At 44.0% G+C, this 27734-nt stretch overlaps 1 protein-coding gene across 4 annotated transcripts in view; it reads right to left on the reverse strand.

The window, feature by feature from the left end:
- LOC127411330 (solute carrier family 35 member F4-like) overlaps window positions 1-27734 on the reverse strand; it is a 75544-nt gene that overhangs the window by 19304 nt on the left and 28506 nt on the right. For 2 of the 4 annotated variants that reach the window (XM_051646839.1, XM_051646843.1), the window contains exon 2: window positions 1174-1474. In XM_051646839.1, the coding sequence (XP_051502799.1) occupies window positions 1174-1474 (301 nt within the window). Of the gene's footprint in view, window positions 1-1173; window positions 1475-8799; window positions 8838-21730; window positions 22085-27734 lie in introns of those variants that run through there. The other 2 variants (XM_051646841.1, XM_051646842.1) reach the window with 2 other exon arrangements.

Genomic DNA, 27734 nt, shown 5'->3' on the forward strand with positions numbered 1-27734 from the left:
AAAGTGGGTCCAATGAGCACATTTAGCCCAGCAGCCAGCATTGTTTTGGATGTTCGGCAAGTTCTGTTGCAAAATATACGTCATAAAAGCTGTCCAATCAGGTTGTGACCTTATCTTTATGCCTTTTGTTTTGTATCTTTAAGTTCGGTGTTAAAAATGCCAGTGTGAACGCTAAGCGAAACAGGACTAAATGTATCATTTTCTTTTTTGGTCCAGACCAAGAGAACCAAGAGAACCGAACTACAAGTGTAAACACACCCTTAATTAACACCTAAAGCATGTCCTTGCGCGTTCATGTTAAGTGTAGTTTTAGGAAACGAACGTTAAAAAATAACTAACGTTTGCTAAATTGCTCGTAGAAAACACTCTCAACCACTAAAATCAATCGTTAATGGGAAACGAGTCCCTGGTCTTATAGAAACACATTACGATACCTGACTTTTTGCAAAATTCTTTTTACGTGACTCGTTGTACGCATCGTGGCAGTTTCCTGGTGAAATGAACATTAGAGGCGTTAAACAATGACTTTTATTTCCTTTCACTCAAATCACGAGTAAATGGGCAGATTATCAGTTCATAAACACTTTTTGTCCAGTTCCTCAAACAATGCTATCTTATGACATCTAAACACTTTTACTAGTGCACGAATTATAAGGTACATATTACTGCTGCATTACATAACCAATTACATTTATAAGCTTGTTTGAGTGTGTTCAGAATCAGATTGTCTCTCTTCATGTCACATTTGCTTTTTAAAGCACCATCTGTAAGTTTAATGTTTAATTTTTTGGGAAGGGAGGTCAGTTTTGGTGATTTAAAATGCGATAGAGCATTTACCTTAAAAACCTCATCTGTTTTTCGTGTCACATTTGCTTTTTATGACACTATCGGTTAGGTTTAGGTTTAAGGTTTATGGTAGGGAGGTAATTTTTATTGACTTAAAACTCGATACAGCTTTAACTTGTGTTATTGTCAATATTGCTAACAAAAAATAAATACAAAATTGTTCAAATAAAAAATTTAACTTAACATATTTGGAAACTAAACTAAAATATGCTTTAACTTTGGCAGCCCTAAAACACAAACACTACAATGAAAACTAAGGTTAAAAAACTATAATAACCCTGAGCACATCACATCATAATTAACCTGATTCATTTATTCTGACTTCACCTGAATTTCTGAATGGGTGTCTGCTTCTCTCTGGTGGTGGCCACGTGCCCAGAGTAGTAGAGGGGGAAGAAGAGGATGTTCCAGTTGGTGCTAAACCAGGTGATGAAAAAAGGACAGGAAAAGGACTTGAACGTGAGCTGGACCATCTGTGTGGTGCCCACCCAGGACGAGGAGACGCACAACACCACCAGCAGGCCTCCCAGCACCTTGAGTACTGTGTTGGTGCAGGCCTGATATGCAGTGCCATCTCCACTGGTTTCACTGACTGGAGTTTCTGCTTGCGATTCTGAGCCATCCTCTCCTGCAACACACAGATCAGCATTGCTTACTTGGCTTGTTACATAGTAGGTAACATGATTAATGTGCTGAAAAAAGCAATCGCTATATTGAAATCCCTCATACTTCTTATTCTTCCTCTTTGCACATCTTTCTGCAGTTTATTCAGCTCCAACCACTTAAAGTACTGACTCCATTCAAGATTTTTTCTGCAGATAATTTCAGCCTTTTGGTGTGCTGTGTAATTTGCGTTTTTATAAACGTTATACTTTTAAAAAAATTAAGATTGAAGGTGCAATAAGTAATTCCATGGCAGTATTTCAACTCGCATACTTACACTTTGCACTATGAACTACTATGAAAAATTAGAAAGAGAGCTGTCACAAACTTCTCTTCCAAGGTGTTGTGGGCAATATCAGCTGAAAAAGAAGCATGCATGAATGCACCTTTTGAAAATGGACCAGAATTAGTTTACCATTTGGTCCAATATGATCACATGGGAAATCGTCATGTTAGTTTTTTTGACTGAATTTGGACAGAATGTCCCAAATTACGGACAAACACCTCCATGCACCAAATGATAATGCCCCAAAAATGTCCGCACTGTGCCTATGATATCACATCTATCTTGATCTCCGGCTGGCAAGATACTACATTTGAAAAGAAGTGAAATGGATGCAGAATCCTCAGCTGGGCTCCCCCCTTTGGGTGACGATTGCCCAGTCAAAGGCTGATGCAGAGATGACGGACATGCTTTCCCGCCCAAAGCTCCCGGTCCAAGCCTTGTAGGTTCATGTCGTCCCTGACGGCCAAAGCCTACAGCACTGCTGGACAAGCCACCTCTGCCCTGCACGCCATGGCTCTCCTGCAGGTCCACCAAGCCAAGATGCTAAAAGAACTGCACAAGGGTAGTTCCACCCCAGATCTGATGCAGGAACTGCGCTCGGCGACCGACCTCGCTCTCCGAGCAACGAAGGTCACAGCGCGGTCTCTCGGGCGGACGATGTCTACATTAGTGGTCCAGGAGCGCCACCTTTGGCTCAACCTGGTCGAGATGGGTGAGGCCGACAAGACACGGTTCCTTGCTGCCCCCATCTCCCAGGCTGGCCTATTCGGCGACACCGTCGAGGACTTTGCCCAGCAGTTCTCAACGGTGAAGCAGCAGACGGAGGCTATCTGGCATATCCTGCCCCGGCGCGGCTCAAGATCCCACACCCCGTCTGCTCATCGCCAAGGGCGTCCCCCTGCGGTGACTGCACCGGCTCCGCCACAGCCCTCCCCTTCGGCCTGGCCCCGGTGTGGAGCCCACCGCAGGAAGCAGATGCCACCCGTCTCACAGCCGGAACCCACGAAGGTCATCAAAGCGCCCCTGAGATGGGCAACCCAGGGTCAACAAAACCCACTGCATTGGAGCTGGTAGTAAGACCACTCCATCCCCTGGTGGAGGGCCGGGTGGAGAATCTTTTGTTTCCTTTCCTGGGACACATACCCGGTGTGCACGGTCATCATCACGACCACGTCCACCTTTTTTCCCTTGCAGGATTGGCGCTCCAGCGGCGGTCTCCCCGCCCCTGCGCGCCCAGCTGTGGCACACATCCGCACCCGATGTGACAGTCTCCACAGGTTGCGAGGACAGGCCTCTTCCTCCCCCATCCCAGGCTGTTCCGGGGTGGTCACAAGAAGCCAGGTAAGTGCTTCGATGTTCCTAGACTCAGCACAGCCATGACATGGTGTGGCACCTCGAGCTCTGCCATGCCGCGAGGCCCCACCTGCCGGTACGTCCGACGACGTTGTCCCTTTGGTCCCCCTCGCGCGGAACTTGGATGCGTGGCTAGCGCTTTCCAATACGTCATGATGGCTGGTCCGGACCGTACGACTCGGCTACGCGATTCAGTTCGCCATGCGTCCACCCAGGTTCAGCGGTATCCACTTCACCGTGGCGAAGGACGAAAACGCTGCTACCTTGCACGCGGAGATCGCCACCCTCCTACGGAATGTTCCTCCGACCGAGATGAAGGGGTTTTACAGCCCCTACTTCATCGTACCAAAAAAAGGCGGTGGGTTGAAAAAAAGGCCAATCTTGGACCTGTGAGTACTGAACCGGGCCTTACACAGACTCCAGTTCACAATGCTGACGCAAAAACGCATTCTGGCGAGTGTCCGGCATCAAAATTGGTTCGCGGCGGTAGACCTGAAGGATGCGTACTTTCACGTCTCGATTCTACCTCGACACAGACCCTTCCTGCGGTTTGCATTCGAGGGTCAGGCGTATCAGTAGAAGGTCTTCCCTTTCGGCCTGTCCTTGTCCCCTCGCATCTTCACAAAGGTCGCAGAGGCAGCTCTTGCCCCGTTAAGGGAAGTGGGCATTCACATTCTCAACTATCTCGACGATTGGCTAATCCTAGCTCACTCTCAGGACATGTTGTGTGCATACAGGGACTTGGTGCTCTCGCACCTCAGCCGACTAGGGCTTCGGGTCAACTGGGAAAAGAGCAAACTCCTCCCGGTTCAGAGCATCTCTTTTCTCGGTTTGGAGATGGACTCAGTCTCATTGACGGCGCGCCTCACGAACGAGCACGACAGTCGGTGCTGACCTGTTTGAAGGCGTTCAAACAGAAAACAGCGGTTCCACTGAAACTCTTTCAGAGGCTCCTGGGGCATATGGCATCCTCAGCGGTGGCCACCCTGCTCAGGTTGATGCATATGGGACCGCTTCAGCACTGGCTTCAGACTCAAGTCCCGAGATGGGCATGGCGCCGCGGGACACATCGCGTGGCCATCATGCCGGTCTGTCACCGTCTCTTCAGTCCTTGGACTGACCTCTCATTTCTATGGGCAAGTGTTCCCCTAGAGCAGGTCTCCAGGCACGTTGTGGTCACGACAGATGCCTCCAAAATGGGCCGGGGCGCTGTTTGCAATGGGCACATAGCTGCCGGCTTATGGACGGGCCCGTGGCTGTGTTGGCACATCAACTGCCTTGAGTTGTTGGCAATTCTGCTCGCCCTGCGGAGGTTCCGGCCACTGATCCAGGGCAAGCACATGTTAGTTCGGACAGATAACACGGCAACGGTAGCATATGTCAACCGCCAAGGCAGTCTGCGTTCTCGTTGTATGTCACAACTCACCCGCCGTCTCCTCCTCTGGATTCAGCAGCACTTCAAGTTGCTGCGAGCCACTCACATCCCGGGTGACCTCAACACTGCAGCGGATGCGCTGTCACGGCAGGTTACCCTCAGGGGAGAGTGGAGACTCCACCCTCAGGTGGTCCAGCTGATTTGGAGTTGATTCAGACAGGCACAGGTAGACTTGTTTGCCTCCGAAGAATCCTCCCACTGCCCGCTCTGGTACGCCCTGACCAAGGCACCTCTCGGCATAGATGCGCTGGCACACAGCTGGCCTCCTGTCCTACGCAAATATGCGTTTCCCCCAGTGAGCCTACTTGCACAGACTCTGTGCAAGGTCAGGGAGGATGAGGAGCAGGTCGTCCTGGTAGCACCCTACTGGCCCACCCAGACGTGGTTCTCGGACCTCACGCTCCTCACGACAGCCCCCCGGTGAATTCCCCTGAGGAAGGACCTTCTTTCTCAGAGACTGGCACCATCTGGCACCTGCGACCAGACCTCTGGAATCTCTATGTCTGGCCCCTGGACGGGACGTGGAAGACCTAAGCGGTCTACCACCCGCGTTGGTAGACACGATCACTCAGGCTAGGGCCCCCTCTACGAGGTGCCTGTATGCCTTTAAGTGGCGTCTGTTCGCTAAGTGGTGTTCTTCCCGACAGGAAGACCCCCAGAGATGCACAGTCGGATCGGTGCTTTCCTTCCTGCAGGAGAGGTTGGAAGGGCGGCTGTCCCCTTCCACCTTGAAGGTGTACATCGCTGCTATAGCAGCAGACCATGACACAGTGGACGGTAAGTCCTTAGGGAAGCACGACCTGATCATCAGGCTCCTGAGAGGCGCCAGGAGGCTGAACCCCTCCAGACCATGCCTCATTCCCTCATGGGACCTCTCTGTAGTTCTTCAGGTCTACAGAGAGCCCCCTTTGAGCCTTTGCAGTCAGCTGAGCTTAAGGCACTCTCCTTGAAGACTGCCCTCCTGACTGCGCTCACTTCCATCAAGAGGGTAGGAGACCTGCAAGCGTTCTCTGTCAGCGAAATGTGCCTGGAGTTCGCTCCGGGCTACTCTCATGTGATCTTGAGACCCCGACCGGGCTATGTGCCCAAGGTTCCCATGACCCCTTTTAGGGACCAGGTGGTGAAACTGTGAGCGCTGCCCCAGGAGGAGGCAGACCCAGCCCTGTCGTTACTGTGTCCGGTGCATGCTTTACGCATCTATTTGGATCGCACGCAGAGCTTTAGGATCTCTGAGCAGCTCTTTGTCTGCTTTGGTGCACAGCGGAAAGGAAGCGCTGTCTCCAAGCAGAGGATCGCCCACTGGCTCATGATGCCATTGCTATGGCATATCACGCACAGGATGTGCCACCCCTGGTAGGGCTACGAGCCCATTCTACCAGGGGTGTAGCGGCCTCCTGGGCCCTGGCCAGGGGTGCCTCTTTAACAGACATTTGCAGAGCAGTGTGCTGGGCAACACCCAACACCTTTGCAAGGTTCTACAACCTCCGGGTGGAACCGGTTTCGTCCAGGTAGTGTCACGCAATACAAGCGGATAAGCCCGGGATAGACGGCCGGGTGTATCGCTTGCACATAGCGCCTTTCACCTCCTCTGAGCTGAAGATGTGCGCCATTAATTCCCAGTAGTGTTCACAAACTATGTTCCCTGGTTGACTTCCTCCGAGCCCTGTGGCAGTCGAGTATTCGGAGAGACTCGCTGCCAGCCCAGTACACGTGCTAACTAAGAGCCCTGTTCTGGGGTAGGTGCACCGCATGTGGCGGTTCCCTGTAAGGTAACCCCATGCGATTGTATATATTCCGCTAATTCATTTCCCTGTTGGCAAACTGCGTCTTCCTTGGGCAGAGCCCCCACTGCCACAGTCTCCATGTTTCTAGTAACTCCTGCCCCGTTGGGTAGGATCTACCATGAGACTCTCCACATGGTCGGCAAGACCATGTGACGTATTTTCCACTTAAATACCCCCCCCCCCCTTTGGGTGAGCTGTGGTCTCCGCGGTGTCCTCCCCTTGGGAGGGACACCCCCCTACTAGACCTGGCGGCCCAGTCGGATAATCCCCCTTGTTTTTTAGGGAGTGGAAAAAAAGAAGGGGAAAAGAGGCCACAACTGGGTTAGCCTGTCTCTATCTTTTGGGTAGTTGACTTGTCCCCAAAGGGCCGTTTGACACTCATAACTATGTTGGGGGAGGTTACGTGTCAGCCTGGTGCGCTGGCTACGAGGCACACAGTTGTCTGCCCATCACACACCACCAGTTCACATAACACAGTTCAGCCAGTTGCTGCGTTGTGTATAGGGACCCCTAGTGACACTACATCGACACAACGTCGAGTGAGTGACAGATAGGGAACGGAGGTTACGCAAGTAACCAGGACATTTTGGTTGTGCATTGTGCCTTTCATGTCACATATATTCAAATGTTTCAATTCATATAACATTTGCTCATGTCTTGTGCATTCCAGCTTCAGCCAGTGGAGTGCAGTTTGGGCATTTGAAAGCATAGACTGATTATCACAGACATATAGGGATGGGACGATATGGTTATCTCATGGTTCGGTTTGATATACGATATGAGGTTCACGATTCGATATGATAACACTTAAATGACAAAGTATGGCAGAATATTTGCATTTATTTTAATGATTTTTGGGCAAAATGCACAATATAAATTCTCATCAAAATAAAGTTCAAAATAATGCACAATTTAAATGCTCAAAGTTTAAATAATAGTTTCTCACATACCTTTAACTATAAGAAAAGATCACAAACAAATAAGCCTGCAAAAATAGTTGGCTACATTCAGGCTGATCAGGTGCAGAACAAGCAATAGAACTGAACAAAACCTGTCCTGAAAAAGTATGTGAATTTTTTGTAAAAATTATTTTATCATTTGTTTGTCTTGATTATTATAATCACATTTTAACTTTTTAAAAATATAAAAATATTAATATTATTTCTTGAAATTGTATATATAATAATGATATGAGATGTCAGTGTTTGAAATAACGTGTACAATTTACAAGTAATAACATTAAGTTTACATTCATTTGTATAACAAGTGCTATAATGGTAACGTCACTTTAAGAGTTTAACACGCATCTCACAGAGGCACACACAGTTGTTTCTGTTCATTCATTAACGAGAAAGAAGTCTCGTTTTGTTTTTGTTTTTTTTTGTTTTTTTAGCGCATCCATGCAATTTGTTGTGTGGTGGGGTGAGCAACAGACAGACACATTGGGTGCTTGTAATTTCCTAAATTTTGCTTCCTCGCTCCTCCGTCCTCGAATCCGTGACCCAGAAACCGATCAAATTCCGCCATCATGAGGTATGTATCAATTCGCTAAATGTACCATGAGGAGGCGAGGATCGAGGACCGAGGAAGCTTACCGAGGACTCTTGAGTGAGGAAACACAGAAGCTTCCTATGCGGAAGACTTTCTGGTCGAAGCACCTGACGCACGCACAAATTCTCCTCCCCCTTTACATCTGACACAACAGATTTAATTCATACTTCACCTTTGTGGTTTAAATAAACCATAATTGTCACATACTTTAACTGTGAATTATTAGGTTTTATAATGAAAATATCAGTTTATCAAGTTTCAACAATATAATGGAAAGTGCTCCGATGTAATGCAGCAGCGCAGAGACGGCGCTCTGAAGTGACGCTTGAGCGAGCAGGACATTCCATTTTACAAAAACATCTTCCTTCAATTCCTCTGTACTCATTTCCTTTCCTTAAATCCTTTCCTCGTTTCCTAAGTGGGTGGAGCAAGGAAACCAGGAAAGGAAACGAGGAAGCAAAATTTAGGAAATGAGAAGCACCCAGTGGGTGTGGTGTCAAGCTTTGGAGAGGCATATATTGGAAATAATAATAAACATAAAATGTCCATAAAAGGAGAAAATAAAGTGTCCAGGGGGAATGGTGTTCAAAATAAAGGGGGATTCTGGCATCCTCGCAGTGATACGGCGCTTCGTGAAGGGCAGGGAAGTGTCCAAGGAATGGCCCAGGCCAGGGGTGCAACTACACATGTCCGAGCGGGTATGCAAAACTACATTTTGTGCCCCATGTATCTGTCAAGTGAGGGGAGGGGAGTCTCATCCATTGTAAGCATTGAGCAGGGGGGTGGGGGGGTGATGTTGGAGGGGTCGAGGAGGCCGACTGCACCACCTTTAGTGAGCCACTGACACCCCCTTTTACATGGCGCCCCTATGCATTGCATACCTTGCATATATGGTTTTTGCGCCTCTGGCTCAGGCATGAGTGGGGTCTGACGGGGCACATGAGGCGGCAGCATCCTTGGCGGCCTGTCTTCCCAGGCCCAATGGCAGGTGAGAGGGGAAGGCGGCCTGGCCTCTAGCCTGTCGGCTGTGACGTGTGCTGTTTTCCCCCAGCGACACATCTAACTCATGCCGGGGGTCCGAGGAGCAGGTCCGGCGACACATCTAATTTGTCCGAACCCTCTCCGCTCTGGTCCTGGACGTGTGAGGATACCAGTGTGTGCACACAGATGTTTGAAGCTGGCTTCCTGAGAAGAGGTGTGCTCTGCATTATAAAGACAGTGGTGATGAAGAATAATTCACATCAGGTGTACTTTATCCACTACTGTCAGAACGAGGCTTATTAATTATGCACCTCTTCTCGCTCTCCGGCCCAACTCCCGTCGTGAGCCTGGCTGAAGGATGGCCCTAAGGTGGGGCGACAATGACAAGAGGGATGGGCGGGTCGTTCCGCCACATTTTTTTAAATGTAAATTTCATTTTACTTTTTCATATGACTGTAAAGAACATAAAGGATATTAAAAGACACATTATTCAATGAGAGCGGAGTGTGAGATCTCATCTTTGATGGACTCACATTACACGGAAGAAATGGTCCGATTTATGCTCAAGCACTTTTTAATTATTTTTTTTACAGGTATTCCAGTACTTAAATTTCTAAGAGCTAAATTCAGGTGCTTTAAGCACTTCAAGGACTTTTGTGAGAACTCTGTAAGCAGTATAGAAAAAAGTGCAGTAGGGGTCAAATCAAGCAATAGAGAGATTGTGATGTTTGATGGGTCATTTCATTTATGATGGACAAAAAACTGATTCAAATTTCAATATATTGAGTTTTGCCTCGATATGGTTTGTCATTTTTTTGGTTTGCGATATATCAAAATTCGATATATCGTCCCATCCCTACAGACAAAATATTCAACCTCCTGTCACCGATTTTCACGTGTTCACAGTCTGTCCGGGCACCTCTGACTTGTTATTTTTAACATAATTTGAATTTGGACAAAGTAATTGTCTTGCATAATCTTGCATACTATTTAGGATGGACAGTATGCAAATACAGTTGACTGTTCAGTCATGGCATCAGTTTGAAGGCCAACCCATAGGGCTAATTCACCATGGGTTTTCCTGTGGAATTTCAAATGGGTTTTTTGAATAGTGATTTTCAGTTTATGAGTAAAATATGTTCTGTAGTTAACATTACTTGAACATTTGTGCTGCAACATAGTCATACCTCAAGCATGAATTTTGACAGACTGATCTCACAGTGAAATCAGAAACATTAGGTTGACTTTTCTGTAGCTAAAATCGGTCTTTGCTTACTGAAATGCAAAACACCACCCCCAGTGGCCAAAACAGTGTTGTTGGGCATATGGGCACGTGTGAGCTCCATTTTCCAGACACAATGTCCACAGAGGGGCACCAAAAGTGACTTCAGACGTACAGGCAGTAATACAGTGAAGAGTTATGCATATTTTATAAACTGTACCCCCCAACCCAAACCCTGAACCTAAACGTAACCATCAGGGGAGTAAAAATGTTATGTTAGAGGGAAAAATGCAACATCAGAAGCATGCTTGTCACTGATTACGCGAACACAATTACTTCCTGGTTTCAGCGCAGGATCCGAACCCGTGTCTCCCATGGAGCTGATACAACGTGATTATGATCGCACCACAGAGGAAGATAAATGCATTGAAGCCGATGTTCTGCAACAACATCAGAAATCTTGGAAACAACATGCGACTTCCCGTGTGATCATTTTAAAACGTTAAAAACGTATGTTGCTTGCAAGTTGCTAGATAAGGACTCAACGGTTAACCCATATATTACAGTACACATCATTTGCCAAGCATGTAAACTAACATTTGCTTGACGAATGACATGTAATTATGTGGACAACTTTTGTACTGTTGTTCTTATGTAGCAACATGTTTGCAACTCAACTTTTAAGGGCAAATCTCTATCGAACTTAATTTCTGTCTTAAACCTTTAACACAATTCTTTTGCTGATTTGCAAGAACTGTTATTTCCTGCAGGAAATGCAAATCTACTTTTAGTTTGCTGTACTTTTACCTGCAGTAAAGTAAAAATGTTCTGTTCTTGCCTTCTGTTTGGTCAAATATTGGAACACAATATTACAGGCTATATTTAGACAGGGTTAAGAAATGCTAATTATGTGCTTTGCTGATGTGTTGTATTCATGAGAAATTCTCCAACCCATTGCTGCTGCCCCTGATGTCTCTCTTCAATATGTGCAGATGTATTGATCAGTGGCTGTCAGTGTCAGTTACCTGCAGGTGAAGCACTAATGCTTTAAATCTGCCTATGTTGCACAGTCAAGACTCTGTCAAATATAACCCCACAGGGTCATGAAGACACCCAGAGACCATTCAGACGTGGCATGCATAGTAGGATTTACATAGAAACCCGACAACACCAGGCATCCACATAAACAGCAACCAATCATAAAACATACCGCCTATCATCAGTCATGACCTCCTTCATAGCAGCTGTATTCAGTCCTACTGACAACATTATACCTCAGCATGCTGAAGGACAGGTACATAGACAATCAGAGAGATAAAAAGCCGGGTTGTGCAAAATGCAGAATCTAAGAATTGGCTTGTGGAATTGGAATTTAAATTGGAATCTGAATTGAATTGTACACACCTCACTGGATGTTGAATTGCAATCAAAAGGAATTTAACAGTCACACAACCAAAAGTGACAATAAAAAAGTTACATTGTACATTTTTACAGATTATGCCTATTTATTCCTTGATATGTAGAATATACTTTTTTCCCCTTCAAATTATTAGACATAAATTTCAATACTGTCAAAACTATTAACAGAGCCATCAAAACAATTTTACAGCACCAAAAATGTTCACCACATTGTTTTCAGATAACTTTAGGTTGAAGATTTTTTAACCACTCCACAGAATTAATATTAGCAAACTATAGTTTTGGCAAGTCATTTAGAACATGTACTTTGTGCATGACACAAGTAATTTTTCCAACAATTGTTTACATACAGATTGTTTCACTTTTAATTGACTATATCACAATTCCAGTGGGTCAGAAGTTTACATACACTTAGTTAACTGTGGCTTTAAGCAGCTTGGAAAATTTCAGAAAATGATGTCAAGCCTTTAGACAATTGGCCAATTAGCTTCTGATAGGAGGTGTACTGAATTGGAGGTGTACCTGTGGATGTATTTTAAGGCCTACCTTCAAACTCAGTACCTCTTTGCTTGACATCATGGGAAAATCAAAAGAAATCAGCCAAGACCTCAGAAAAAAAAATTGTGGAAGTCTGGCTCATCCTTGGAAGCAATAGTATGCAAGTATAAACACCATGGGTCCATGCAACCATCATACCGCTCAAGAAGGAGATGCATTCTGTCACCTAGAAACGAACGTAGTTTGGTGCAAAAAGCGAAAATCAATCCCAGACCAACAGCAAAGGACCTTGGGAAGATGCTGGAGGAAACAGGTAGACAAGTATCTATATCCACAGTAAAACGAGTCCTATATCGACATAACCTGAAAGGCTGCTCAGCAAGGAAGAAGCCACTGCTCCAAAACTGCCATAAAAAAGCCAGACTACAGTTTAAAAGTGGACATGGGGACAAAGATCTTACTTTTTGGAGAAATGTCCTCTGGTCTAATGAAACAAAAATTTAACTGTTTGGCCATAAAGACCATCGTTATGTTTGAAGGAAAAAGGGTTAGGCTTGCAAGCCGAAGAACACCATCCCAACCATGAAGCATGGGGGTGGCAGCATCATGTTGTGGGGGTGCTTTGCTGCAGGAGGGACTGGTGCACTTCACAAAATAGATGGGATCATGAGGAAGGAAAATTATTTGGATATATTGAAGCAACATCTCAAGACATCAGCCAGGAAGTTAAAGCTCAGACACAAATGGGTCTTCCAAATGGACAATGACCCCAAGCATTAGGGCTGGGCGATAATGCTTCAGAATTTATATCTCAGTATTTTTCAGCAAACTGACGATATTCGATATATATCTCGATAATTATGTTTTTGCTCTGAAACAACATAAAAGTGTTTGTTCCCTATCTGTCACTCACTCGACGTTGTGTCGTTGTAGTGACACTAGGGGTCACTTTTGTGAGTCTGAGACACCTCTGGTCTTTGATAAGTGAAAATTGGTGAGTGGTATTTGCATGCCACTCCCCCGGACATACGGGTGTAAAAGGAGCTGGTATGCAACCACTCATTCAGATTTTCTCTTCGGAGCCGAACGGTCGATGCTCACTGAGCTGAATTCCCACGGCTGTTCATTCACCTCTACTGGATCTGATGGCACATTTTAGCGGCTTCTCCCCCCTCTGCACTGGTGCACTGCAGAGAACGCCCCTGGGTGCTTCGGCAGAAATAAAAGAGTATATTTCTCTAAAAGAGTATATTTCTCTAAAAGAGCAGCACACACGGAACGTCTTTTTAAAGACATGTCTTTTTAAAGATGCCTTTCCGTTTGTGTGTTATTCCTTGCACTCGTTATCTCTCGCCTTCTGATGGCCACGATCACTCTCTTTCGTGTCTGGGCGCTGCTCACATGGAGACAGCGTTCGTGGATGGGTCATGTACTCATTGTGAGAAAATGTCCATGGCAACGATGAGGTCGCGTCTTGCCTTCGTAAAAAGCAAGCCACCCCAGAGGCTCCCCACCTCGGTCCTTCCACCCACGGGTATGAGGCCAGCGTGGCTAGCATTGGGGGCGATTTGGGGACCCCAATGGGACCACATCTGCCGGGTATCCCCCCACGGACCACCCATTCCCCAGCACGCTCATCTGCCCCGATCGGCTTCCGGATGAGTCCGCTGGCTCGTCTCACGGTGAGTTCGACCTCTTATTCGGAGCCCGAATAAGGAGAAGGTGATGAGCTCTCGAGCGCAGCATTGGAGAGCGGGCTCGTCCAGACGGATGTGGAAGCCTCAGTCACAGGCTGACGCGGAGATGATGGACATGCTTTCCAGAGCAGCCGCGAGCGTTGGGCTAGAGTGGAACCCTTCGCTCTCCCCTGAACCCTCACGGCTCGATGATTGGTTCCTGGGCTTGCGGCGCTGCTCACAGCCAAGCTCCGCCCCTGTTCCTTTCTTCCCGGAAGTGCATGAGGAGCTAACAAGGTCGTGGGAGGCACCTTTTACTGCCCGGTCCCGATCTTTCAGCTCCCCCGCCCTCACCACCCTCGATGGTGGGGCGGCCAAGGGCTATTCGGCAATCCCCCTGGTGGATAAGGCACTCACGGTGCACCTATGCCCGCAGAGCGCCGCCACCTGGCTCATTGACGCCATAACTATGGCATATCATGCCCAGGACGTGCCGCCCCCGGCAGGGCTACAAGCCCATTCTACCAGGGGTGTAGTGGCCTCCTGGGCCCTGGATCAGTGGCACCTCTCTAACAGACATTTGCAGAGCAGCGGGCTGGGCAACACCCAACACCTTTGCGAGGTTCTACAATCTCCGGGTGGAACCAGTTTCATCCCAGGTAGTGGCACGCAATACAAGCGGATAAGCCCGGGATAGCCGGCCGGGTGTATCGCTTGCGCATAGCACCTTCCACCTCCTTTTGAGCTGAAGACTTGCGCCATTAATTCCCAGTAGTGTTTACAAACTTTGTTCTCTGGTTGACTTCCTCCGAGCCCTGTGGCAGTCGAGTTTTCAGAGAGATTCGCTGCCGGCCCAGTACACGTGCTAACTAAGAGTCCTGTTATGGGGTAGGTGCTCCGCATGTGGCAGTTCCCTGTAAGGCTAACCCCATGCGATTGTATATCTTCCGCTAATTCGTTTCCCTGTTGGCAAACTTCGTCTTCCTTGGACAAAGCCCCTCTGCCCCAGTCTCCATGTTTGTAGTAACTCCTCCCCCGTTAGGTAGGATCAACCTAGAAGACTCTCCACATGGTCGGAAAGACCATGTGATGTTTTTTCCACTTAAATATCCCCCCCTCTTTTTGGGCGAGCTGTGGTCTCCGCGGTGTCCTCCCCTTGGGAGGGACACCCCCCGACTAGACCTGGCGGCCCAGTCAGATAATCCCCCTTCTTTTTTAGGGAGTGAAAAAAAAGAAAGGGAAAAAGAGGCCATGACTGGGTTAGCCTGTCTCTATCTTTTGGGTAGTCGACTTGTCCCCAAAGGGCCGTTTGACACTCATAACTATTTTGGGGGAGGTTACGTGTCGACCTGGTGTGCTGGCTATGAGGCACACAGTGGTCTGCCCGCCACACACCGCCAGTTCACGTAACACAGTTCAGCCAGTTGTGGCGTTTCGTATAGGGACCCCTAGTGTCACTACATCGACACAACGTCGAGTGAGTGACAGATAGGGAACGTCATGGTTAGTTGTGTAACCTCCGTTCCCTGATGGAGGGAACGAGACTTTGTGTCTGTCCTGCCACAATGCTGAACTACCCGCTGAAATGGCCGGACCTTGTCTCGGCTCCTCAGCATAAAACCTGAATGAGTGGTTGCATACCAGCTCCTTTTATACCCATATGTCCGGGGGAGTGGCATGCAAATACCACTCGCCAATTTTCATTGGCCTTTTATCAAAGACCAGAGATGTCTCGGGCTCCCAAGAGTGACCCCTAGTGTCACTACATCGACACAACGTCTCGTTCCCTCCATCAGGGAACGGAGGTTACACAAGTAACCATGACGACATGTACTCTTGGCATTTTCTCAACCAACTTCTTGAGGTATCACCCTGGGATGCTTTTTAAACAGTATTGAAGGAGTTCCCATCTATGTTGGGCACTTATTGGCTGCTTTTCTTTATTATTTGGTTCAAGTTGTCAATTTCAAAAACTTTTTGTTTTTAATTAAATTTTAGTTTTATAATGAAATAAATTATAAATAAAATGGTGGCACAATTATATTTTTGTCTACAAAACTAATTTCAAACATTTAAGCATACGCCTTCAGATCAAAAGATTTTTAAAATCATGAGAAACATTTCAGTCAAGTGTTTCAAAACTTTTGACTGGTAGTGTATATCGTGGTGTGATGAGGTGGAGGGTGGGGCCAGGCCGTGAATGCGCATACCCAGCCCCCAATCAGGCTAATCAGCTGAGGAGAGGGATTAAAGACAAGCCAGATGTGGCAGTGTGTGAGAGAGAGTGCCACATGCAACTGCCATGTGTGTGTTATGTTTGTGTCTTTTTGTTTAAGTTTTCATTAAATATTACTTTGATGGTTCGTCCGGTTCCCGCCTCCTACTTTCCCATTTTTACCCCCTCTGTACACATTGGTGCTGAAACCTGGGAAGGAGGAGGGATGCGCTGTCATGGAGTCCTCGCCACTGCCGTCTGCCCAAAGGAGCCATCCGCCGGGGGACGGAGGAGTTGCTGCAAGCCGCCTGGATGCAGTGGAACGGCTGCCTGGAGTGGTGAAGCTGCTGCCAGGGGCGGAGGGTCTTGCTACTGGCCACCAGAATGCGGAGGGGCATTCCATCCGGCAGGGGTTGGAGGACTCACTGCTGTCCGCCCGGGGAGGGGTGACTGTCATCCGCCAGAGGGTGGAGGAGTGGTCGAGGACCAGGCGATAGCATGTCTGGGAACCGGCGAGCAATTATTTTCTCTCTCACTGTCTCTCCGCCTCGCTCTTTCCCTCTCCCCTTTTTTCCTCCCCTTGTCTCCCTCCCAGGTCTCGAGGAAGGTGGGGAAAGCCTGCCGGCAGGCATGGCCAAAAGGGGGTTCCCTGGCCTGAGGCAAAGTAGGGAGGGGTGTGATGAGGAGGAGGGTGGGGCCGGGCCGTGAGTGAGAACCCCGGCCCCCAATCGGGCTAATCAGCCGAGGAGAGGGATAAAGATAAGCCGAATGCGGCAGTTCGAGAGAGTGAGAGCCACATGCAGCTGCCGTGTGTGTGTTTATGTTTGTGTCTTTTTATTTAAGTTTTCATTATATATTACTTTGATGGTTCGTCCGGTTCCCACCTCCTCCTTGCTCGTTCTTTTACTGTTACATGTGGGTATTCGATGTATCAACCAGCCCTACCAAGCATACTTCCAAAGTTGTGGCAAAATAGCTTAAGGACAACAAAGTCAAGGTATTGGAGTGGCCATCACAAAGCCCTGACCTCAATCCGATAAAAAATTTGTGGGCAGAACTAAAAAAGTGTGTGCGAGGAAGAAGGCCTACAAACCTGACTCAGTTACACCAGTTCTGTCTGGAGGAATGGGTCAAAATTCCAGTATACTGTGAAAGCTTGTGGAAGGCTAACCAAAACGTTTGACCTAAGTTAACCAATTTAAAGGCAATGCTACCAAATACTAACAAAGTGTATGTAAACTTCTGACCCACTGGGAATGTGATGAAAGAAATAAAAGCTGAAATAAATCATTCTCTCTACTATTATTCTAACATTTCACATTCTTAAAATAAAGAAGTGATCCTAACTGACCTAAGACAGGGAATGTTTTCTACGATTAAATGTCAGGAATTGTGAAAAACTGAGTTTAAATGTATTTGGCTAAGGTGTATGTAAACTTCTGACTTCAACTGTAGATAGAGAGATGAGTTGATAGGAGGGGAAGAGCGCTAGTATCACAAAGCCAAGATCCGTTATGCTGTAGACTCAGAGTGATCAATTTACACCAGGCCAGGAATAAAAGATGACATGCACTGGCTCATGATCACTAACTTGCAATGTGCTGGGTCAGCAAGCACATCTACACCCACCCCTACACACACTCAAAAAGCCACTTTGTTGTTGTCTTTTTACTCTCAATCCATTGAACCCATCCTTATTGCAATACAGAGAGAGAGAGAGAGAGAGAGAGAGAGAGAGAGAGAGACAGAGATTAAACTCATCTTTTGTACGGTCAGCGTTAGACCAATATTAGATCAGTATTTGTGTTCGACAGTGCACCAGCATCTGTTAAAGGCCATACAGAGTCTAAAAATTAATTGCTTGTACACAGTTCTTTGACTTGCTCATCTCAAAGATTGTAGGGCAGATCTGCAGGAAAAGACCTACACTAATGAAGCCCTTGAATGCTTCTATGAATAGTAAACAAGACACTGACCCCGGTTCACATTATTGATCATTACTTCAGATGCCTTAACCTTTTGGATAAATGGGTACATAACTCAAATAATTCACTGGCAACATGCAAAACCTTCTGCTCAGGACAAAATGGAGTAGGCAAAACTCCAAACTGGCTAAGTATTATAAATCATTATCTCATTGCAATTTAAGACTTGTAACTCTAAATTAATTACTAAACTACAAAGCTGTTAAGCTTATTTACAGTAAGAAGAAAAGTCTGGACAACCATGAGTAGTGCTACAAGGCAGCATCTACACAAATCAGACACAAATGTGAGATCGTGAGAGCTGACTGTATTTTAAACAGGTACGTATCTAACTAACAAACACTAACTAACTAGCTGTTTCCAGACTGATTGCACTGTGAAAACAGTAGGTCCAATGTTTTGTTGCTGAAGTCGGTCTGTAAATACCAAAATCCAAATCACTGTCCCCCAGTGGTCGAAAGTGATGGGCATGTGTGAGCTCCAGTTTCCAGGTGAAATGTTCACAGAATGGGGGCAAAAGCGAACTGTATTTTTAGTTGTAAATTATGTAATATTGTCAACAGGAATGGAAACTTTATTAACTCTACCCCTAGCCCAAATCTCAACCCTAAACCTAACCGTCAGTGGAGTAAAAATGTCATGTTAGAACGAAAATGCAACTTCTGAATAACGCTTACCATAGTTTATGTGAATGCGATTATGTCTTGGCTCCAGGGGACCAGAACCCGTGTCTTGGAGGTTGCTTGTACAACGCACTCTCAGTAGTGCCAAAGGGAAAGGTGATGCAAAAGGTGGGTGATGCCGCTTGTCAGTAATTCAGCTAATTTCAATTTATATGAATTTATATATTAAATTATATGAATTTACAACATGATCACACAGTCTGCATGTTGCTTCTGAAGGCTCCAGTAACCTGACATCGGCCCCATTATGCTGAGTTCCTGACATGAGTCATCTCCCATCACACATTTTTGCATCGTTTCAAGTTTATCTGCCTTCTCCTGTGACGCAACCAATGTGTGTTGAGTCAGCAGCATGGGAGACTTGGGTTTTTGTCCTGCATTAAAACCTGGAAGTAATCACAAATGCATAATCAATGATGAGTGCGATTCAGTGGTTCCATTTTTACTCTAAAATAAAATTTTACTCCACTGATGGTTAGGATTAGGGTTGGGGTTAGAGGGTAGATTTGATCAAATGTGCATACCTCATCACTGTATTACATAATTTACAGCTAAAAACAACTCGCTTTTGGCGCCCCTCTGTGGGCATTTCACTAGGAACCTGAAGCTCACATGTGCCTTTGCATTCAAAAACACTTCCTGCTTTGTCCACTGGGGGTAGTGTTTCCAATTTTTGTAGGCAAAGACTGAGTTGAGATCAAGTCAAACTACTGTTTCGGAATTCACTGTGAGATCAGTCTGGAATTTATAAGGGGAAGTGTATATTTTAGGCACTGTGACTGGTCATCATTACTTCTAAGTTTTGTTTTTGTTCTTTTAAGACATTTTAATCATTTTAGTTGTTTGCAGTTCACCAAGTACTCCTGCAGTACGAGTAGTGTGACTCAATCTTGCATTGTAAAAGTACAAAGTCCCTATTGGATTAAATTAAAATGAGCAAAAACCACAATGTCCACTATATCATAAATTATTTAATGAAAATGTTACTGCATTAACACCTGTGACTCCTCGTTATTGCACTGCACATTTGCCTGATGTCTAACTTGATCGATTCCAGATGTTTCCTGAAACCGTAGCAGCTAAACCACTACTCTATTCACATGATAGTGTTTTTAAAGAGAACCTGACAACTCTTAAGACATATTCTAGGCTGTAAAGGGCTCCCACAATGTGCACCCACACTGACAGACTTTTTTATATCTCTGGATAGCTTAATGACCTGAAGAAACCACCACTGTCAGGGAACCACAGATCCACAATGCAGAGGCATTGAAACCCTGGTAAATTCCTGGTTTACCTCTCCAACATATTTTTAGAGTGTTGCATGCAATGCTATCGTCATTTCACAGCATTAAGATTCATAAACATAATTTTAGAATGAAGGCAAAAGAAATCTGACAGAGGACACACCAAATTACTGGAGAATTGTTAGGTTGGTTGGCCTCCCCATGAAAAAAATCCTAGCACCGCCCCTGTCAAACAATAACAGCAGTGTCCTACAGTGTGGTATATTGTACTTCTAGAACTAATATCTAAAACTATTTTAAACAGCCTTTATCTTATTTTTTGTATAATAGTTATCATTTATGTTTTATGAAGTCATATTAACTAGCAGATTACATGGAATATTTGTACTGTCAAACTTTTATCGCACATCACAAGACTTTGCAGTGATTAAAATGGGCGAAACCTCAATAAAAGGGTGACCAATTATAGCACCTAATTTTGGCAAATTATTCAAAAACTTTAAAAATATTTTTTCATTGTGTGTATTTAATATTAAAATGCAAGCTAGAAATTAGCCTTAGCAAGATGTTTGTTTTTAACATTAAATATGTAATTTCCACCACAATATGTTCAGAATTTTAGAAGTTTTTAAACTAATATTTTGAGGTAGAAACAAATCAACTTAATAACAATGTTATGTGTCATTTATACTATATTACATTGTTATTATATTACAAATCCATAGAGGTAAACAGAACCATTCAGGTATGGTCAGTAGATTTATGAACACAACAACCTAATGAATCATTACCAAATTATATTAATCATTGGAGGCCACTATATACAGATATGAAGACTCAAATAAAAGTCTCAAAATGAAGGGAAAAAAAATGCAAAAAACATCAGTTATACTTTTGATTTAAAGCTGCTGTTTCAGATTTGCAGTATATAGTGCAACCAGGTTTCAAAAACTGCAATCAAAACCAGCCAAAACCTTTTTAACATCCCAGATCAGCCAGCAATGAGGTCGACCAGAGGCCCACAATCAAATCAGTGCTTGTGGATTCACTGAGCAGTTTGTGTTGATTTTTACGTTTGCTGGCTCGTCACAATCCCATAATGCAATCCTACAACATAAGTGCACGATGCTACAACTGTACATCTTAAAACACTGTCTAATTAACTGTACCTCCAATCTTAGTTGAAAAGTGACCATAAATCCCACATAATGAACTTTTGTGTAGTAAAAAACACTTTTTTTTAAACAACGACATCCCTGAGGACAGGACTGTTCATTTAACGCTTAAACAAACCCAGCCACATTGTGAGGAAAACAGATGATTTGTGCAATTTCAAACACTAAAGCACAATCATTTTCAAATATACAGTACAGATTCTTAATGAAAAAGCCAATATTCATTACTGACAAATATAGTAATTACTGTCTCCTGTTTCTCCATTTGCAGATATTTCTGGAACACTCAGAAAACACCATAGCATATTTATGTGCCACACACACACACACACACACACACACACACACACACACACGCACACACACACAAATAACGTACAAACACACACGTTTGTCTAAATGAGGGCATACCACAGACTTATTTCCATATAAAGCTAATTATAATTAATACAGACTAACTCTAACCTGAATATACATACATATATATATACATATATATATATTGTTGTTGTTGCATATTTAGAGTAATAATAATAATAAAAAACATTTACTTTCTTATAAATCATTTTTACCTTTGAGGACATCCCCGGATGCCCCAAAGGGAGGTTTAATTGATAGATTTAGCTAACTTCTGGGGACAATTTTGTGAACAAACTACAGTAAAATAAACCCACCACCCACCAAACCACACACACATACATCATGTTTTACCTTCAGAAATGGGGCAGGTGAGCACCTGAGTGCTGTAAGAGCTGAGAGGAGCCACTCTAGCCGAGTGTTTCTTCATTCTCTCCTCCTTCCTTGGGAGTCCTGAGATTTGGAAGTGTGTGTGTGTGTGTGTGTATGTGTGTGAGCGGCACGGCTCAGCTCCTCCGACAAAGCCACTTCACCCCTACGCGCATCTCTCCTGTCACTATTACAGTTTCTCTGCCGTATTTTCTCTTTCTATTTAACTTACCTCTCCCTCTCTCTTTCTCTCTATGATTTTCAAGGTCTCTCGCCCCTCTTCGCACATATAAGTGTATAGCTGTGGCTCTAGTTTAGATGTTGCACTGTCATGCTGCTATCCTGCATCTCCTAGGGAGACTTAGCTTTAAGTGTGTGTGGAATGCAATCATCCCCTTCATCTTTCTCTCTCTGTCCCCGCCTCTTCGTTTGCACAGAGTATCCTTTGCTGTGTTTGGAAGGTAACCAAGCAGCTCTGGCTAATTATGCTGCATTGGCCCCTCTCCCCTTTTCGTCTCTCTTCCACTTTCTTTTCCTCATTTGTTCTCTTTTTCTCAGTCCTTCCATCCTTTATACACCCACATCCACTTCCTTGCCACATCCAGTCGCTTGATAACGGCAATGTGATGAAGATATGAGTAATCTAAGAGTAAAAAGTAGCTTTTCTCTCTCCCCTTGCCCAATCACGCTCTTTCCTTCCTTCATCAGCACTTGTGCTCCACTTGAAAGTCCTTCACTGCTTGCTTTAGCAGAGGTCTTGTCTTGCCATCTCTTTAGTGTTATGCAAATAAAACCAAGCACTCAGCCTTTAGGGACTCTGCAAAATATGTCTTTAAAAATCCTAAACGTTCCTGGATGGAATGATCCAATGTCCCCTCTTAACCACAGGAGAAGTCCATAGTGTCCTTACAAATTAGTGTTGCAAAGTTAAAAAATTTGGAATCTGTTGATCTTTTGCAAGTGAGCAGAATGCACTCTCAGATTTTGGGATACTTATCACAAAGCATTTTTTTGTCTGTTTTTTTTTTATTATTTTTTATTATTCTCTTGTGTTTACAGTAGATTAAAGGTTTAGTTGACCTAAAAAAAAAAAAATTCTGTCATCATTCAGACTAAAGTCACTAAAGGCTGCATCCGAATATCCATACTTCCCTACACAAATGACCTACTATTTCCAGCGACATTCTTTACCATCCCATAATTCCTCAGGAGCTGGTTTTAAAAGAATGACGGTGAACAGAAAGCCAGACGGCTCTTTTCAAATGTAAGTGCTATATATCATGAAGTTGTCCCTTGTGCTTAAATGGTGCTTGTTTAACAAATCCAGATTGTTTTAACGGTATACACCGATCAGCCACACCACCTGCCTAATATTGTGTAGGTCCCCGTCGTGCTGGCAAAACAGCGCCAACCCGTATCTCAGAATAGCATTCTAAGATGATATTCTTCTCACAACAATTGTTATCTTAGTTACCGTAGACTTTGTCAGTTCGAATCAGTCTGACCATTCTCTGTTGACCTCTCTCATCAACAAGGCATTTCCATCCACAGAACTGCCGCTCTCTGGATGTTTTTTGTTTTCGGCACCATTCGTTGTAAATTCTAGAGACTGTTGTGTGTGAAAATCCCAGGAGATCAGCAGTTACAGAAATACTCAAACCAGCCCATCTGGCACCAACAATCATGCAACGGTCCAAATCACTTAGATCACATTTTTTCCCCATTCTGATGGTTGATGTGAACATTAACTGAAGCTCCTGACCCGTATCTGTATGATTTTATGCACTTCACTGCTGCCACACGATTGGCTGATTAGATAATCGCATGGATGATTGTTGGTGCCAGATGGGCTGGTTTGAGTATTTCTGTAACCGCTGATCTCATGGGATTTTCACACACAACAGTCTCTAGAATTTACACAGAATGGTGCCAGAAACAAAAAACATCCAGTGAGCAGCAGTTCTGTGGATGGAAATGCCTTGTTGATGAGAGAGGTCACCAGAGAATGGCCAGACTGGTTCGAACTGACAAAGTCTATGATTATTAGATAACTGCTTTGCATAATTGTGGTGAGAAGAATAGTATCTCAGAATGCTATTCTGAGATGCGGGTTGACGCTGTTTTGGCGGCACGAGGGGGACCTACATAATTTTAGGCAGGTGTTTTTAATGTTGTGGCTGATCAGTGTATGTTATTACATCATATATATATGGGTCAGAGGTCGATACCCACGTCCCCGGATTAAGTATTTCGGGAATATTTTCAAAGTAGGCTACTCGCACTAGTACTTGTTTTACTGACCGAGAAATGTATCCTTTATCAAATACTAGGGATGCTCCGATCAGGATTTTTACAGCCGATACCGATCACCAATCTTCTTGTCACTTGATCGGCCAATACTGGTCCCGATCATTTCACCTTTTATCAGGATCTCTGTCATAACTTGCTATATGTAAGCTTTCTGCATACTGTCACTATTAATTAAATTCTCCTATTCCCAGTTATATCACTTTGCCTAGTTTTTGCTGACAAAAAAAGTTTATAAAAAGTTTAAAAGGCCTATCAAAAAAGTTTTTTTAGTAAGACTTTTAAACAAGTAGGCTAACAAAATATTCTCTATATTAAGATAGATAGCCCTATAAAAATGAAGCTTAGTGTCAAACTAAAGACAAACTGATAACCCTTTGGTGAAATTAAACTTAATGTGCCATTTTTGGTTATTGATTCATTGTCATTATTTCATATAATTATTTTTATTCCTTATTTTATTTCCATTTTATTTTTGCATTATATTTAATATGTTATATTACGATATCTTAATATTGTATAAAGAATTATGTTTATAAATTCCTTCCCTGCCTTTTCATTTAGTTGGATGATTGTATTAATAGCAAATTTTTCACTTGTTGCTGCTTGAACTTTAATGAGGTGAGCAGGCGCTCTCTCATGAGGGCAAGAGATGAAAGGAAAGCGGAGAAAGAGTGCATGTTTCTGGACTCTAAAGGTGCTACTATTGTCAATGCAGTTTAATTGGGAGATATTTAATAACGATGGCTGAATTACACCACTTCTTGTAACTCGTGTTATTACTAAGATGCCTATGCCTGGCGGAGACTGAGAAGCTGCCGCCATGAACGATAATAAGCGCTGCTTTCCCTTTGCCTTGTCACATTAACAGTACAGTACACAAACCTTTCATATTCACCGTACCCCTACAACTGCATCATTCTTAACTGCTGAATCAAGTTTGTTGTCTTACAACACTATGCCAGTATTCCCCACACTCTGTGATGCCATGACAGTGCTGCTGAAGTCTTAAAAGAGCTGCGTGTCTTTTACGACATGAGCGATCAGTTTATGCGATCGGCCAAATTACTGATCACCGATCGAGTCATAGGACGTGAATATCGGACGATACCGATCGGTGGCCAATCGATCGGAGCATCCTTACTTAGCGCGTGTGGAGGCTCACGCTATTCAATGCGGCAGCTTGCCATGCGCCCACCGAGAGCGAGAACCACCAAATAGTGACCACAAAGAATGTAACCCACGTGACCCTACCCACCCTAGCAACCGGGCCAATTGGTTGCTTAGGAAACCTGGCTGGAGTCACTCAGCACACCCTGGATTCGAACTTGCGACTCCAGGGATGGTAGTCAGCATCTTTGCTCGCTGAACTACCCAGGCCCCCTTTAAGCCCTTTTTTACTATGAATCTCCACCTTTGACCAGCCCTGACCAGTAGGTGGCGATATGAATGAATAATGCGAATCGCCAAAAAAATAAAAAATAGTGAATGTGAAAATGGAGATTTATAGTGCATTGTATGGACCTACAGAGCTGAAATAATCTTCTAAAAACCTTCATTTGTGTTCTGTAGAAGAGAGAAAGTCATACACTTCAGGGATGGCATGATGGTGAGTAAATGTTGAAAGAATTTTCATTTTAGGGTGAACTATCCCTTTAAAATTTCAATCTGGTCTCATAGAATCACTGTAGTTACCATAACTAAATTTTTACAAAAATTACTTTTCATTCTACAAATTGTTTCTTGTTGAAATAAACATTAGAGAGGCTAAAACAACAATGACTTTATTCCCTTTCACACAAATCACCAGTAAAATGGCTGAATATCAGTTCATAAACACTAACTTTTCACTCTGTTCCTCACACAATACATTTTAACATTTGCATTACTTAACCAAATACGTTGCCACGTAAAAATCTTTTTGTAAAAATGTAGGTATAGTAATGAGACCAGGTTGCTTTTAGGAGCTTGACAGGCCCTGGACACTGAATGGAAAAGATGAATGGAAATTCGTTGAATGGAAAAGAGCAGCTTGGACATTCTGTTCAGTCATATGGGCCGAATAAATGTTGAGAGTTGTTTTGTTTTTTTGTTTTTTGTGAACTAATACTTTAAAAATGTTATATAACATATTATATACTATATATTATATACTGTGCTAAAATTTTATTGGACTAACAAGAGTCTTCAGTCACAGTTGAGAGAGCAATGTTAGTATTGAGCAAACCTTTAGCAGGCCTGCCTGGCCAGAGCAGGGTCTATTACACGATGCCCCTGTCTGCCATTTTCAAAGCCTAGTATTTAATACTCCTCAATGAAGCTTGTTCCAGTTACCCTAGACATAAACTCGACCCTCACTCTTCCTGTTACTCCCACAGCTGCTTATTCTCACATCACACCACACAATCGACTTACAAACACCAAAGAGCCTACAGCTTTATCCCTCTCATTCATTCACATTGTTTTTATTTAACACCACACACAAACACTACTGCCAGTAACACACTGAAGTATGCTGCCTACTTCTGAACTGAAATAAAGCTCATTTGCTTAGCCAGTACTGGCAAATTTGCAGTTGGTTTTGAAGAAGAGTTTGCTTGAAAAAGCTCTGAGCAAGTTGTCTGATGGAATGTGGTACAGTTCTGATTGTACTATGCCAGGAAATGTAACTTAGCAATGATTGTGTCGTTTTAATCCCTACCTGAACACTGTGTGACTTGGAAATTGGCTATTTTATATGCACTCAGAGCAGCTAGGAACCAGTGAACCAGTGGCACCTGGTGCTTTTCAAAAGAGGGGAATCTCAGATGTCGGTCAAAAAATATTTCCTCTCATCTTTTTAATTTTTTATATTATAATTATTAGGGGTGGGTGATATGACCAAAATCTTATATCGTGATATTAATAATTTTATATCACAAAAGCGATATACACTACTGGTTAAAAGTTTTGAAACGCTTGACTGAAATGTTTCTCATGATCTTAAAAATCTTTTGATCTGAAGGTGTATGCTTAAATGTTTGAAATTAGTTTTGTAGACAAAAATATAATTGTGCCACCATATTAATATATTTCATTATAAAACAAAAATTTTTAGTTTTTGAAATTGATAACTTGGACCAAATAATAAAGAAAAGCAGCCAGTAAGTGCCCAACATAGATGGGAACTCCTTCAATACTGTTTAAAAAGCATCCCAGGGTGATACCTCAAGAAGTTGGTTGAGAAAATGTCAAGAGTACATGTCTGCAAATTCTAGGCAGACATCTTTGAAGATGCTAAAATATAACACAGTTTTGATTTATTTTGGATTTTGTTTAGTCACAACATAATTCCCATTGTTCCATTTATGTTATTCCATAGTTTTAATGACTTTACTATTATTCTAAAATGTGAAAAAAAAAAAAAAAAAAAAAAAATTATAATAAAGAATGAGTAAGTGTGGGGGCCTGGGTAGCTCAGTGGTAAAGAAGCTGGCTACCACCCCTGGAGTTCGCTAGTTCGAATCCAAGGGCGTGCTGAATGACTCCAGCCAGGTCTCCTAAGCAACCAAACTGGCCCAGCTGCTAGGGAGGGTAGAGTCACATGGAGTAACCTCCTCGTGATCACTATAATGTGGTTCGTTCTCGGTGGGGCGCGTGGTGAGTTGAGCGTGATTGCCGCAGTGGATGGCGTGAAGCCTCC

The sequence above is a fragment of the Myxocyprinus asiaticus genome, chromosome 20 (assembly GCF_019703515.2).
Source record: "Myxocyprinus asiaticus isolate MX2 ecotype Aquarium Trade chromosome 20, UBuf_Myxa_2, whole genome shotgun sequence".
Classification (NCBI taxonomy): domain Eukaryota; kingdom Metazoa; phylum Chordata; class Actinopteri; order Cypriniformes; family Catostomidae; genus Myxocyprinus; species Myxocyprinus asiaticus.